This window comes from Acanthisitta chloris, unplaced genomic scaffold (assembly GCF_000695815.1).
Source record: "Acanthisitta chloris isolate BGI_N310 unplaced genomic scaffold, ASM69581v1 scaffold41504, whole genome shotgun sequence".
NCBI classification, from domain to species: domain Eukaryota; kingdom Metazoa; phylum Chordata; class Aves; order Passeriformes; family Acanthisittidae; genus Acanthisitta; species Acanthisitta chloris.
In genome coordinates this window covers 1-15950 of record NW_008668388.1, presented here as the reverse complement: position 1 = coordinate 15950, position 15950 = coordinate 1, and the positions used below count along the sequence as shown (strand labels likewise).

The 15950-nt window shown below is 40.9% G+C and overlaps 1 protein-coding gene across 1 annotated transcript; it reads right to left on the bottom strand.

Annotated features, from left to right (window-relative positions):
* Positions 1-134: 134 nt before the first annotated feature.
* On the bottom strand, positions 135-15930 carry NDC1 (NDC1 transmembrane nucleoporin). The gene is made up of 17 exons (XM_009072867.1): positions 15809-15930; positions 14812-14913; positions 14281-14455; positions 13672-13810; positions 12359-12467; positions 10639-10690; positions 10079-10211; positions 7861-7953; positions 6540-6621; positions 5596-5751; positions 4317-4571; positions 4062-4180; positions 3780-3830; positions 3179-3242; positions 2233-2333; positions 1190-1350; positions 135-382 (listed from the first exon to the last, which is right to left on the bottom strand). Exons 2-17 carry the CDS (start codon positions 14861-14863, stop codon positions 319-321), a joined length of 1806 nt encoding a protein of 601 aa, XP_009071115.1. The 5' UTR covers positions 14864-14913; positions 15809-15930; the 3' UTR covers positions 135-318.
* Positions 15931-15950: the final 20 nt, after the last annotated feature.

Genomic DNA, 15950 nt, shown 5'->3' with positions numbered 1-15950 from the left:
AAGAACACAGTGTGAAATATAATGAAGGATCTGAGAATCAGAGTAACTCAGATAATCTCAAATGTCACAGTCTTACCTAAAGGAAGAACTAGCACTTTCTCACTCATAAATGACATTCAAAGAAGGCAAGTTGAATTTTACAAACTTTATTATACAAAAGATTATCCAAACCCATAAAAGAGCTCTTCTACAGTTCTGAGATTTGTTCTGTGACTTGTACTTCCATATCCTTTCCCAAAAAGCCAAGGTAAATGGCTCATTAGTCCCATTTTCTTCTTAACAAGTGTTGAAAAAAACCCACAGTGCCACCAATGTTGTTTACTCTTTGTACTCCAAGAACTGCTGAAGCCTTTTCTTGTGTTCTGTGGACACTTGCACTGCACTGAAACAGAAGCAGAACATTACATTAAATGTGATACCCTCCAAAACTAGTCTCATGCCAAAAACTAAGTATTGATTGAAATCAATTACAGTGAAGCTCAATGTTAGAAAACACAGCTCTATGAAAAACACACATCCCAAGGCAACTGTGTTAACTCTTAAAACTGTCAGTCCCTTGACAGCTTCTACTACTAAAAGACACCTGTCCCAGGAAACTCTTAAACACAGCAACTGGTTAACTCTAAGGATGGTTTAGGTAAGAAGGAATCTATTAGAATGATCTCCTGTATACTGAGCACTTCCGAACCAGGGGACATTTCATCCCCAGTGGGACAGACGGGCAGATACTGCAGGGAAGTTTCAGCCCCACATAGAGGCCAAGTGTGAAAGTGCCTGCTGTGACAGTAGCTGAGAAAAAGCTGTTGGACAACAAAGCAGCAAGGGAATTTCATTCTTTGGGGCCTTCATAGGATTCTCTCCCTACAGAACAATTGTCTCTAGTTGATTTATTTTCTTTTCAGCAGCTCAGATTTATTAAACAAGTGGCATTCATGAGCTGCTTCTAAGGAGTCCATGAAAAGTCACCAAGAGAAATTGCCCAGAAATCTATGAATAATATATTTCTAGGAGGGATAATATATCTACACCAGAACTTTTGAAGGTTCCACAAATCAAGCAACACTAAAATACAACGTTAGAATAATGACCTGAAGGGATTGTTTTTCTCAAACTCCCTTTTTCACAGGTCCTACAATAACAGTAATTAAAACTAAAAGCAGTAAACAAGCAATCATGAACGAGTTCTCACTTTAAGTGTTGTCCAAAGACAGTAGTTATCCTGTACAGTGCTGTCTTCAGGGATGCTCTAAGTGCAAACCGTAGTGTTTTGTAGGATGTGTCCACCAGACTCCCTGAAATCCTGGGGGGCTTGCTGGAAACATGAGGCAGTTTGAAGTGTCTGTCTACCACCTGATTGAGAAAAAACATATCCAAATTCATGTCAGCTGTTCAATGATTCCACTGTGTTAACTAGTGACATGTTTGCACCAAATACAGCAAAACCAAAGTGCAAGTTCAGAAATTCCACCAAGACACACAAAAATGTTTTGGAGACTGAACATTTGCCAGACATCAATGGGAACACAGAGCCAAGTTCTGGGAAATAAGATGCTCTGGTAATGAGTCTTAACAGCACATGCTGCAGTAGAAACACAGTTGTGTCCTGTGTTATGACTTTGGCTATTGGCTCTTCTTTCTCCCTGATGCCTGTTCTTGGAATAGACAACTTGCACTAAAGAACTTTAATAACCTCCACATTCTTTCCAAGAATCTCCATTAGGGCAGTGTACAATGATTATGTCAACAGGACACGCAAAGCCTTGGAAATAAATGTGGATTTTTTTAACACAAACATTACACAAACATCAGTAATTTGACAGTCATGTCTTAGTATGAAGAGAGAGAACTCCACACAGATCTTATCTCCTGTGATTTGCAGTGACTCCAAGAGCCCCATGTTGCATGAGGAATTGTGTGCATCCAAGATTAAGTCCTAGCTCTGCACAATATACCATCGCTGCATCCCTGACAAACTCTTAAACTGAGCACGCAGTACCACTTGTGGTCAAATTAAACATTCCATGCTTTCTCCTTCTACATTTGAAAACACTAGCAAGGTTTTTATTCAGCTGTTTCATACTGCACACAGTGGCAACCAGCTGTTTTGGTTAGATTAACTGCAGAAGAGTTGTTTCAGTGGCAACAACTTGAATGTTATGACTAGTCAACAAGGGCAATATGTAAACTTTTGCTGAACCTGTTCGTCAGGAAGAAAAAGTTAGCAGGTTTTACCTCCTGAAGAGTCAGTAACGTATTCAGGATAGCTGGCAGTGTGGTTTGGACAACTCCAAAGTGGTCTTCAGTAAAGGAGGCTGCTACCAAGTGAGACAGACCTTTAAAAACAAAGAGATTTGTTCTAATTAATGCTTCAAAATTTAAGAATTAAATAACAGATGACTAGTGGGATGGAGTTCTTCAGGTGACCACAGCCAGCTGAGTTACCTCAGCTCCGGCTTGTCCCAGGACTAAACCAGTCACTGGTTTGACAGGTGTGCAGCAGTTTGAGGTTGAGAAAGCAAGAGAAATTATATATAATTTTTTTCTGCAAACTGTGTGATTCCTATCTCCAGATTGTGTGTCCCAACCCATCCCCTTCAATCTGGCACAGCATGGCACATCTGCCCATAAAGCATCACCTGGGAAACTGATCAACTTCTGCACAGTCAAATGTAATAAAAAGCTTTGATCAACATCAGTACTTGCTCCTGACTTAGAAACAAACAAGAACATCCCAAAGTGCAACTACACGCTGTCACAGTTGTTCTGATTTTCGCAGATCATAATTTTTCATTTATTTGTTAGTATTTTTGTTTATTTGTCAGGTTACTACCTGAGTGCCTCTCTCAGCTCTGGGATTAACAGAGAAAGACTCAGAGCCTTCAGTCAGAAAAGCTGCTGTAAAAGTGATACATGGGTTCACACGAGGGAGAAGCAACAGAAATCAAGTGCAGGAATCCCTACAGAACAAAAAGTAAGAGATCTCAAAATGAACATGGGATCTCAAAACTAACCAGTGAGTTAGGCTTTAGTCACGTTGGTGTCTGAAATGCAGCTGGGTTTTTGTCAAAAGACCTTTTTTTTTTACATTTGTACAGCATAAAGCCCAGAAACATGGAATTGGATCCTTTTATTTACTGAAGTTCCATAAGCCAGAGTGGATTACCTGGCAATCACTTACCTTCCAAAGCCCAGATGTGCATTTGGGCATCAGAGAAAACAGCCTGGATCGAGGCCTCTGGGTGCTGTGAGGAAACCCAAGTGTTCTGATAAGCATCACCAAACTTGCAGGTTTCATTAACAAATTACACCATGTCTCATCTAAAAAACTAAAACTCTTTTTGGACAGGAGCTGCTCACAGTGCTATAGATGTAATTGGGGCTGCAAAACACAGGAAAAGGCACACAAGGTGGGGGGAAAAAATGACACGGGGGGGGGAAGGACATAAGGAGCAGGGAGAAAAGGGACATAAGGAGAGGGGAAGGGACAGGATATTAGCAAGCCAGTTTTCAAGGGCTAAGAATGCTTTAAGCAAAATGCAGTTTCTAATCAGATGAGTTTAAACAAGGATTGTTATTCTTATTGTCTGCAGGGATAGGCCAACTCTGCCATGAAACTCACAGTAAGCACAAAGTGATGCCTATGGAAAATCCTAGGTGAAAATACAAGTTTCAGACCCACTACTGTATGACAAGGCACAACGGCACAGCAGAGCCCATGTGCTCCTGCACCTCCAGTCCCTGTCTGGGCTGCTCAGTGCCAAGCACAGGCTCCCCCTTACCTTGCTGAAGAAATACATGATCAGAGCCCGTTTGGACAAGAAGTTTTTTATCTGAAAAGAAACAAAATATTAAACATATCATCTGTATTTACCTAAGGTATACATAGTTGGCCCTCCTCCACCCTATCATCATCACACAGTACAAAGGGATTGGGGTGGAGGGAAGGAGTTTTGTTATGCAAGCTAAGTAGAGAAGGAAGCATTCATTCCATGAAATGGAAAGTTCTTCCAGAGCAGATAACACCTAAGCCACACACTACACACACTGCAGTTTTACTCTACCTGTTCTTGCTTGTTCTGAAGCCATGTGTAAATAAACCTTGGCTGCACTGCCTCACTGCCAGGTTTTGCAGCAGAGAACACTGGCAGGGGCTCGTGGTGGGAACCATTCACTTGCTGATCTACAAGAAAAAAATACAATACCTTCAGAAAACACTGGTTTCTGTCACTTTAATCCTCGTTATACAGACCTCTATTGACATGGCTGCTACACTTATGGCCAGGTGGCCCTAGACAGTGCTGTGGAAAAGTCAGTACCTGAAACTGATGTCCACAGCTTTGGTGCTCTTCTCATGACATGGGGACTTTGGGCTGGTCCATGCCAGGGGGAGTTTGCATCTGCAACTCCTGTCTTGCCATTGACAGCAGGTGAGCTGAATGGTGAACGGACATCAGCCCCAGGAGATGTCTTCACAGGCACTAGGGATGGTTTAACCAGGGAGGACATGGAGGTTCTGAGAACAACGTTAGACCTCTGCGACTGGAACGACTTGTCTTCTGTCCCAACAGCGCCTAATGACAAAGGACACATGGCATGAAGACAACAGGCTGGTTCATGTGAAGTAAGGGATGGGTTTGTTATCTCATTGCTATTTCAACAACTTCTGCATCATCAGACTTTTTATTAAAGGACATTGTTAGTGCTGTGGTCTCACAAAGTGCACACGAACATAAGCATGGAGAGCTTCCAAAGTTCATCAGTTTAAGAACAGCAAGTGGCGAGAAGAATCCTTGTGGGTTTGTTTTTCTCCTCCTGCTACCCAGTGTACATATCCCCCACCCTTACGTATGTCTACATAAAGTGGGCTTCTAGGATTAAGTACTAGGAAAAAAGGCTCCTACAGAAGAATGGCAACTCTTTCTGATCCTGCTTGGCGTACAGGAAAAGACATGCCAGTCTCAAAATCCAAGGAATGGCAGCACTAGAAGAACTACAGCTCTGACATACCAACAGTCCCTGCTGCTCTCAGGTCACTGCCTGCTGAGGGATTCCATTACCTGGCACCCCTTGTGTCAGCACAGCCCTGCTGCCAGGAATGATGCCTAAGTCTGGCGTGGAAAACACTGGAAATGCTTGCAGAGTGCACACAGCTCAGGATCAGGCTGAGCTTTTCTGATTCTGCAGTGATATTAGTGAATCACACAAACATAAACAAAGCCTAATTTTACCATCTTAAACTAAGCATAAGAGCAGTTATGCAAATTACAAAGCATCTCTTGGCAAGACTGAAGTTCTCTCTGTGCTGTGCTGAACCACTTACTGACTTCTCCAATTCATGCAAGTGTGGGAAAAAATCTGTATTGAACAGTGTATCATGCACAGCAAACAAACTGAGTAAACATGATCTTCTAAGTTTTCCAGTTCTGTTGGGATTATTCAACAAGAATACCTAAAATGAAACTGGGGAGCATCTTTTCTGTTTGCAGAAATCCCTGTGGCTCATTTTCCTCATAGAACTTAACTGAGATCAATGTACCCATGTAACTATTGGTACTCTCAAGCTTCACAAAGGATTATGAGCATTTCCTTACATACCTGGAGCCTGTGGAGGTACTTTCATCTCTCCCACTGGCTGCTTTGCTCTCCCATTTGCTGCTGCAGCTTCCTGCTGTGCAATCAGCCTCTGGGTCAGATCACTCAGAAGACTCAAACACTCCCTTGATATGGCAGTCCAGTTGTGTGGATGCCCACCTGGCATGTGCACACAAAAAGGAAGGTTTAACCCAGCTGTGTTCTGACAGTGCCCATGTGCTATCAGCAGGAGCTTCAAAGTGACAGTACCATGATTTCTAAAACACCACAGGGCATTTTCACTGTGGCAGCTTGTTTGTACTGAGAGGAAGATGAAAACATGGCCAGAGATTCCATCCTCCTGTCAATGGACAACTCTAAAAAGACTTCAGTGAAATGTGCAGCAGTTCAGCCCCTCAGATCTGAAATCACTGAACAGCCAAACTGAACACAGTAATATCAGTGATGATGGCAAAGAGTTTTGGAGCAGTACAAACACTAGAATTACTGATAAGGTATTACAAAAAGTTCCTGAAGGCTTCTAAGCAGTTTAATTGACCTTCTCTGCCATATCTTAGTCCACAGGCCTTTCGCTGTATTCAAACTGAAATTACAGCCAGTGTTTGCTCTCAGAGCTCCACTGGTGACTCACTGTTTGTGCCTGATTTCCCCTCACTCACACCTCAGTGTTCAGCTTTCACATATCACCCAGTCTGGGCTCTGCTTTCAATATCCTAAACCCATGCTTCCTCAAGGCTGTCATTTAAATCGAACAGGCACCAGGATTGTTTCATCTACTAAACTCAACCAATCTGAATATATAATTGAGCATCCTTTTGGAAAAGCACTACAGGGATAAGGCTTGCTGGCTCCTGTAGCATCCCTCAGTTACAGAGCTTCTAAAATCATTTGACTAACAATACTTTTAAGGAGGAGAAGAATCAGCATGAAACAGTTGCTAGAATTACCTGGCTGGCTAAGGCTGAAGACTTCCTGTCGCCGAACAGGAGAATACTGGGAAAGCAACATCAAGTCTTGTAAGGCTAAAAACTACAAAGAAAGGAAAATGTTTCAGTGCATTCCAAGTCCAATGCATTTCCTTAAAAAAATACGTAGTTATCCCATACAAAAGCAATCCCTAGCAAAGAGTGAGTTCACAGAGACTAAAACTAGCCATGTAACAGGAAAGGCATAGTGGCAAATCCCCAGAACAACTCTGGATGGAGCTGCTGAGCCAGTAAAAGCTTCAGAGAACTTTACTGATATGTCAATTCTTTAGAGTTCAAGAAGACCTAACACTACTTTTTATCTTAACACCTCAGGCAGAAAGACCCTCAGAATGCAAAAACATCTAAGGGAAGAACTGTTGCAAACCAGAGCTCAGCTACAGCTTTAGGGTCAGTGCCTCATGGACCAGCCTAATTCTGCTTTGTCATGTGATTAATGAAGTAATGTGCCAAACTAAAAATAACCACATTTCTCACCATATGCAAGATCCTGTTATAAATTAGACACTTTAGTAACATCTGAAGTTATAAACTGACTTCCTGTCCCTTTAACTGTGCTTGACTCTTCCCCACCCACCCTTTTATAATACACCAAGCCAAAAGAGGCACTGCAGCCTATTAGATCTCCAGTCTTACCAGAAATCTGCAAAATCAGTAAAGGTGCATTTTGCACATGCAGGAGAATATTCTTATCTTTATTTACATACTACTACTTATATGAAGTCTCCAATGTCTAAGTACTATAATCAGTGAGTTCTATTAATGATTATCATAGACCAAAATTACTCTTCTTTACTCATAGGTTTTAAGTAGCTTTTTCCTATTGTCTTTTTTTAAAAAAAGAAACCAAACTTCCAACATGAATATGGAAATTTTTTAATTCCAAGAGAGAACACACAGAGAAGAGCTCAAATAATGGTAGAGGGGCAAGGTGTGGAGTGCACAAAGGTTAGACAAACACCTGCTGATCTGACAAGACTCAAAGTTGAGTTAAAAAAAACTGAAGGCCACTAACCTGTTGGTTTTGCATCAGTACATACTAACACACTTATGCTGCAAACAAATCTTGCCTCTACCTAAATGACTCTTCAGCTTATAGTCACAACGTGGTGAGCACCAGCAGATGTCACTACTATACAACTTTCCATCATGAAGGGTAACAGCCTCGGTGAGTGCTCCGAGGCAGCTTTTTAGGGAACTGGTACCTGAAGATGTGACTGAATGCTCTGACAAACACCTTCTCAGCACACACCCAGCAGGGAGGATGGTGGGATTCAATTACCTTTATAATGAGGGGAGGATTGCTGCTTAAGATTTTAGGTAGGCACTGGTCTGTCTCCTCAGCAAATGTTGGCTGGACAGGAAAATGATGTGTCTAAATAGAAATGTCAGAAGTTATAGAGAGCAAAACAAAAGAAAACCCTATGAAAGACACCTGAGCTGTTACTTGTCAGGTGAATGATGAGCTAAAAAAGCACATCATCCATTGCTTCAACTCACTGTAAACTGGCCTGGAATTTATAACATAGAAACAAAGACTTTACTCCTTACATTTAAAACTGAGAAATCTTGAAAAAAATCTGGGTATCTTGATCTTCAAGTCCTTCCATGTACCCCTATAATTTGTAGCCAGGGTTATCACATCATTATGAAAAGAAGTTTCTAACCACGTACCTGGGAAAAACTAGTAGCATCATATGCAGAAATAAGATTGAAACCTAAACTGCAATATCTGTCACTACCTGAGTAACCACTGGTGAAGAACTGAGGGTTCTTTACCAAATAAGAAAAGACTTACTGTGCTGTTGCACTGATAAAGTAACTTATTTTTATCATCATAATACACATTCTGTGTTTAACAGAATTTCCGTGGATACAGCATTTAAAATGTAAACTGCAGTGCTTGAATTGTAACAAACATCACATCTTTTTAAGGCTATAGAACACAGCTCAGTTTGGGCACAGGTTGCCTGTCAGTTTTGTGTCACTGCACTTACACATCACAGCTTTATTCTCCTCTGTTTCCAGCTGCAGAATCCAAGTCTGAGGTAGCAATTGCTTTCAAGGTGTTAACAAATGGATTTCATGAGAACTAATTTTACTGTTTCTTTCCTGATCTTTCACTTAATACTTGTCAAAATATTTACAAGCAACTTTGGAAGTTTTGTAGCTCATTCAAACAAAATCAAGTGGATAAACAAATCTTTTGTCCACCAAGTCAAAAGGGCAAAGTCCATTTCACACTGTCCCAGCTGGATGTTTCCTTTGTGCTCCACAGCTTTATAAGCAATACACTAATTACAGACATGGACAGTGTTCACTGCCCCTTCAGTTGTTATCCTTTGAATGGGGCTGCTCACACCTCAGAGCTGTTCTCATGCTTGACTCACTGTTAATCTTTTCTCCGTGCAGTCACAACAACTAGACCTTTTAATTACAGCCAACACTCCAACAGCCCCATAAGACATTTCATTCCATGATTGCTTTGCATTGACACATTGATCCGGGATTTAAACCTCACTGGTTATTTTTGCCCTTTTATCTGCAGACTACTAATGTCTTCATTTAAAGTTTCATTTTTAATTCAAAAATTCAAGTTAGATGAACAATTTTTCCTCTCTATTCTTACAAAGAATTATCTGAATTTGTCAACAAAGATCATTTTTTCACCAATTCTTTGTTGCCAATACTTTTCCTCTCTTCAATCATGGTCTCATATTGATTCTAATACAATTCATGACATATTTAAATGGTCTTTTTTTAGCCCTATTAATTTGTAACTTTATGACTGAATGAAAAAGCACAAGTGTCTTAATTCCCAAGATTACATGAAGTCTATTTTAATGCTGCAGACCAAATTAGATTAACATTTTCTGCTTTGGAGAACTGTGTACTTTGAGAGTTTGCTTAAATTTGAGATTTCTGGAGCTTAGCTGGCAGAAAACAGTTCAATTTCCTACTGTAAAATTGGATTGAAAGCTAACCAGTTCCTGGATATTATCCTCCCATGAAACCTGTACCTGTTTGTCACAACTCCTCAGCTAGTCCCACACCCAAATACAAAACCATTGCAGAGACCAAGCTAGAAGGCTCTGCCAGACACACAGGAGCCCTGGAGTGGCACCTAAAAGGACAATGAACACTGTGCAGACTCTATGAAGCATAAAGTGGTTCTTTGTTAGGGTGATCCCAACAGCACCTGCATGGATTTAGCATCAGCATGAGCTGAGAAGGGGGACATGGATACAGAACCAGAAGAGTGGCAGGTGGCAATAACAAAGGATTAATTTTGTGAGCAGCTCAGGCTTGTCCTGGTATAAGGAGAAAGGGAAAGACAGTTAGGTCTCTCCTGACTGTTTGGTTATCAATTATTATCTGTAGTAGATGCTGTGACAACTCAAGAACTCATAGTAAGTTATTCCCTAGTGAAACTGCTTTGCAGAAGAAATATTATCTGTGAGACACTGATACTATCCCTTTAGCACTGCCACAGTACTCACCTCTGTCGCAAAGATTTTGAAGAGCAGCCAAGCAATGTACCAGGTCATCAGAAGAAACACACCACACAGCCAGGTGTGGTAAAACAAGGACAGATCCAGTAAGCCAGTCAGAGTGTCAAGAGGATGCAATTTACTGCAGATGAAACAACCAAGAAGATGTAAGGATTTTTATTATGAAGTAAGTAACAATGACTACTGGTTTAGTCAAATAAGGTATTAAGACTCAGCTTCCCTATTTGAAACAAACAGCAGCCATATAAAAATACAGATGTGCCCCCAAAACACCCAGAAAAGCAGATGAAACAGATACAATTTGGAGAGATTAACCTTTCTAATACTTTAGAGTCCTACAGAGATGAAAGAAACAAAGGATTTCTTAATGACAATGGGGTGCTGGTTTCTTCTGGATCCATCTCAGAAGTTCCCTATGGATCCATTTGCACCCAACACTCCATGTGGGGAGGTAAGGATCTGAATCCTGCTACAAAGAGCTCAGCTGGACTTCCTCAGCAAAGGGAGCTGCCTGCAACATTCCAAGTTTTCAGCCATGTCCTACCTACCTGTCTATATGCAGATCCATCGTGGTACTTATCCAAACCTTTGGGATATAACCTAGGGGATCAAAAAGAAACACTGAAACAAAAATGGCACTCCAAAACACACACGATAGGCCAAGGAGGAGACAAAAGTAGAACGGAGGAGACTGATCTGTTACACACGTGCACCAGGAAACAATCTCCCTTTGGGGTTTTTTTGATTGTTTTAAGAAATAGAAACAAAAGAGTGAAAAAAGGCTACAGGCCACTAACTATACAATGAGAGATGTAGAACTTCTCTTTTACTGCCACTTCTCAGCACTGAGTTGTTTCCTCACTCATAGGAAAAGGTTAATAGTAATTTAATATTAATTTTCACTACAGCTCAGGCAGCAGAAAGTGCTTTTAAAGACTTAATGGAAACCGATTCAGAACCACCATACTTCTAATTTATCCCCTGATGTAAATAAAGTGGAAATAATTATTGCATGTTTTGACATCATTTAGGAGGATAATTACAACCATGACATTAAAAGAACCCTGATTTTTAGACAGTCAGGGGGTTTTTTTACCATAGGACAAACTTAATTTTCATATGGGAAGGAGCCACACTGCCTTGCCCCCCACAGCTCCCTCCAAATAAGGTACAGGGCACTTGAGAATAAAGCCAAAGTGCTAATTTTTACCTAAAACAAAGTGACAACATAGCAACATTACATCTAGTGATGTCATGCCCATTGCTAACGTGTAAGAGTCAGCTCTGTGCACTACATTTCCAATACCAGGCAAAAGGAGCAGTCCAAGGCATGGAGATGTTTAGCCATATTAAAAAATATTTGGGAACATTTAAATAAAGAAGGCAATATAAATTACAGACAAACCCATTCTTTAAATTGCACTGTGTTTTCAGATTTGTAACCTCTTTGACATGAATCAGGACAGGTATGTAAAGAGTGGCCCAAAGCAGCAGGTTTTAATGAACACTTGCAAACCAGCAGTTGGTTGCAGTCACAGGACAAGGGGCAATGGGTACAAATTGAAAGAGGGGAAATTTAGGCCACATACTAGGAAGAAATCTTTTTCTGTGAGGATGGTGAGATGCTGGCACAGGTTGCCCAGGGAGGCTGTGGCTGCCCCAACCCTGGCAGTGTTCAAGGCCAGACTGGATGAAGCCTTGAGCAACCTGCTCTGGTAGGAGGTGTCCCTGCCCAGGGCAGGGGGCTGGGACTGGATAATCTCTAAGATCCATTCCAACCCCTAAAATTATATGATTAGAATTCGGGAACTCCTTTTACAAGCAATTACAGGTTTTCTCACAGCTGTCTGCAACATTTCCTGCACAGAAGAGATCATCAGAGAGAGCAGCACAGTGATTGAACAGACTTCACCTTACAAAACTACTGCTGCCCACTCCTTTCTCCTTAGCACATTGTCACCTTCTTACCATGGATGAGCCAGACAATAAATTCCTAGAGAAGGTGCTAATGTTTTTGGAGAACAGACATTTCTCTTATGCTACACAGATTTCTGTGAGGCTGTAAGAGCTGCCATGGTACAAATAATGCTATACAAACCCTGTGCCTTTTCTTCCTGTCTTAGAGAGGTGTAAGATCTCTTTGTTTTAACAAGTCTATGTGTCTTCAGCAAGTTACCTGAAAGGCTGAGAAACAGCGTAACAGGCCTGACTGATTCATGTTTTCATAATACAGGAATTAAAAAGAGAGAGAATTTCAGGAACTCTTACCAAAAAAGTAATATGCAACACAGAAGTTTCTGACAAAATACAGTGACTCCACACAACTGTGTTTAATCAGGAGAGGCAAAGATCTTCTGAAACGTAAGTACTTGTATTGCTAAAGACAGATAAAAATAGTTTAGTATTCCACATTCAGAACAAGTCAAAGAAATGGTTCATAAAATAATACAAAGTAAAAAAAAGGACAAGGTACTTGAAAACCTGAAGTCTAGAAGAATTTAAAAATCAGTTTAAGGCAATTCTAGATGTTACATGAATTATTTATTCTCCCAATCTTTCCTGCCATTTTTTAATCATCTCTAGTTCTCATTCTTTTGCTACTTGTAGCAGTGAAAATGGAGGATGAGACTCCATGCACAGGGGAACAAACTAGAATAACACAAACCAAACAAGGCATACGTAATCTGCTACAGCTGACAAACGAAGCCATGAAAATGAAAACAAAGTGATTTTATTTTTCACTTGGCCAAACTGCATTAAAAAAACAAAGACAGAATGAATAATATTCAAATAATAGATGTATTTACTCTATTCCAGCTACAGCATTGCCAAAATGGTGCTTGGTGTGGTGATCAACTGAATGAGCAGCACAGTGAAGCACAACACAATACACCTGTTGTTCACTAACACAACCAACCTTCTCTACAGACACCTCTTGCCAAACTGTTTGGCCTGTGCCTGATTCCCAGATTTACAAAGTTAATGGCTGCTGTGAGGCCACAGCAACAGAAGAGTCATTTTTAAGATGATGTTTTACACTGGTACAGATTTCAGCAGCACTGTCCCCTTCAAAGAAGTTCATGGAATTTCAGTTTCCATAGCACTACACACATGAACAAGCTTTGATGTTGTGCTTTATGCAAGATTTGATGTGCCATTTAGACTTTAACTGAGCTGCTACCCAGTTACAACTGATGATGTTTGGGGGTTTTTTAATCTCAAGATTTTGAGCTTTTATGTGACCCTTGTTGTCAGTTCCAGGTGTTGACATTTGTGTGTGTATACTGTGTCTTTCCTGTAGTTCACCTGCCACCTCAGCCAGCTTTAACATGCCTCAGAGGGTCTAGCCTCAATGTGACAGTCACAGCATCCCAATTCCTGTGTTCATCTGCAAGGACCTGAGCAGGAAAGAGGAAGATAAACACTACTGGCACTTAAAGCTGAGTGTACACTTCATCTACCAGTGTAAGCAGCTCACAGACAGCTCCTACTGCCACACACAGACATAGAAACTAGCCAGGTTTCTCTGATCACTGTTTTACTGAAATATGTCTTTCTGCAAAGGTGTCTAAACCTCTTACCTGTATGATTGGAAATGGCAAATAATTCATGTTGTTAATGAGATAGAAAAGGCTGTAACTGTATCCCAAGAAAGCGCCAGAAAGTAGAAAGAAGAGGTGATACTCATTTAGGCACGTCTGAGGAGCAGCATCATCTGGGCTAAGATAGAAACTGAGAATTAATTCTGAGTTCAACACAAATAAATCATTTTGGCCATAGCAAGACCAAATGAGAAGTTTGACTTTACTTTCCTGATCAGTACATACAATGACATTTCACTAAGTTTTTGCTAAGGTAGGAGTATCACCACGTATTTACAGAATGTATGCAGGAGGATGCTTCCCATGTTTATGAAATTGGTCCCATTAACAGAAGACCACAACTTAATTCAAGTGACAACCAATTTGTCCTGGCAATTCAGGTCTCCTGGCCCAGTTACTTCTCTGTGTATTGCAACATTTACAAAGGGTGGCACTTTCTATCCTTTAATAAAGGATATCAACATCAGATTGCTTATTTTTGATAATACCCAAATTCTAGTTCTTTCTTTGCAAGAAGCCACCAGTAAATACATTTCACGACAGAAGTTCTTTGTATAACTTATCTTTAACACACACACACACAATTACCTTTCTGAAGGTGTGCAGGACACAGCAAGGAACTGGAACTTCCCTTTTGTCATAACTGTAGCACACCAAGCAACCAGCATTCCCAAGACAGCATGGACAACAGAGTGGATGACTTGCTGAGGGTGGACAATTTTCCCTATCAGTGCTAATCGAGAGCACGGAATCGATGGCACAACTGGGAGTGAAAGCAGAACATTAACTTCATTTCTTACTAATAAAAGTCTTCATTAAGAAAAAAAAAAGAGAAAAGAACCTCCACCCTTGTCACCAAATAATTTTTCCTAGTTGGGATAAGTCACTCAGTTGTAAAGAAATCAATGAGGCAGCACAGCTATGAGAGTCTCAGCCTTAGGATAAGCAGGAATTTGGGACAATTCACTTAAAAATAAGCTTTGTGTATTGTCTGTGTTAATTTAAAAAGAAATCAAATCCACCAACTTGAAATACATTGAAGGCAAACCCAAATCTCTTTGAATGGTCATCCTGTTTAATTAGGGTATCACAGAGAGCTCAAGGAGTTACACAACTCACCTGCATAAAATTCAACGTTGAAGATGCTAATTATTATTGTCACCATGGACATAAAGAGGACACAGAAGATGACATAGGAAGTATACAAATCATTGAAAGAACCTAAAAGGAATAAGAACATTACAGCTGAGAGGATTGTAGTTACACAGCAGTGACTCATCAACTAACAGAAAGGAGTTGGCAATAATCCACTGAGTGCTTGAAGGGGAGTAATGGTCAATGCACTCTAACCTCATCTGAGGTCTGCACAGCATTTCTGCATAAAACTGTATTTAAGCATCACAGAAACCATTGTATGCCTTTATAATTGTTTTTCTCATCATAGAACACCCAAAATTTTGTTGCAAAAATCTTTCAAAGTGAAATAAACTGCAGCTCAAATAACACAACTCCCCTTTACTGAGTAAGAGCTGCAACCATCCAGCCACACTAAAAAGGGAAGAAATACCTTTGACTGGTTCTTTTGGGCTGTTATGTTTTCAAAGGGGGAAAGTGTCACTGCCTGGGGCAGCTCAGGGATGACAGGTATCAAACTTCCAGCTAAACATCTCTCGATTTTTGGTGTGTGTACTGGAGGAGAAGTTATCCTCATCCTGCAGAGCTACTTCAGAAATTCCACTTGGGATCAGTGCACTATACAGGAGACTAAAGCTCTTCATGGAAACAGCAGCTGCACAGGGTGGAAGGGGAAGTATGCCTGAGTAGTCAGTACAGGCAAATAAGTCATTTAACCTAATTCTTTTCCCCTGGGAGTTGTACTCACATGAGTTTGCAACACTTTTACCTAAAGAGGATTATGGCTGTTGTGGTCATAAGCAAGACAAAAACACTTCAAATCCTTAAGACCATTCAGGACATATAAAGCAGAAGTGCAACACGATGCCACAGTGAGTTATCATGATCAGTAACCGAGCCCAGAAAAACAGAGAGGAGGAAAAAAACCCCAGAAATACCAACGCTTGAGTGTAAAACCAGGAAAACACCCAGGGGCACCTACTGGAGATCCAGCGCACCGGGTGGAACGGGTCGAGGCCGCTGAGGACGATGTAGCCTGCGGTGCAGACAGGCAGCAGCAGCACGGACCAGGCGACGGCGGCGGCCACACGCCAGCCCTGCACCTGCGGGGGGAACACAGCGTG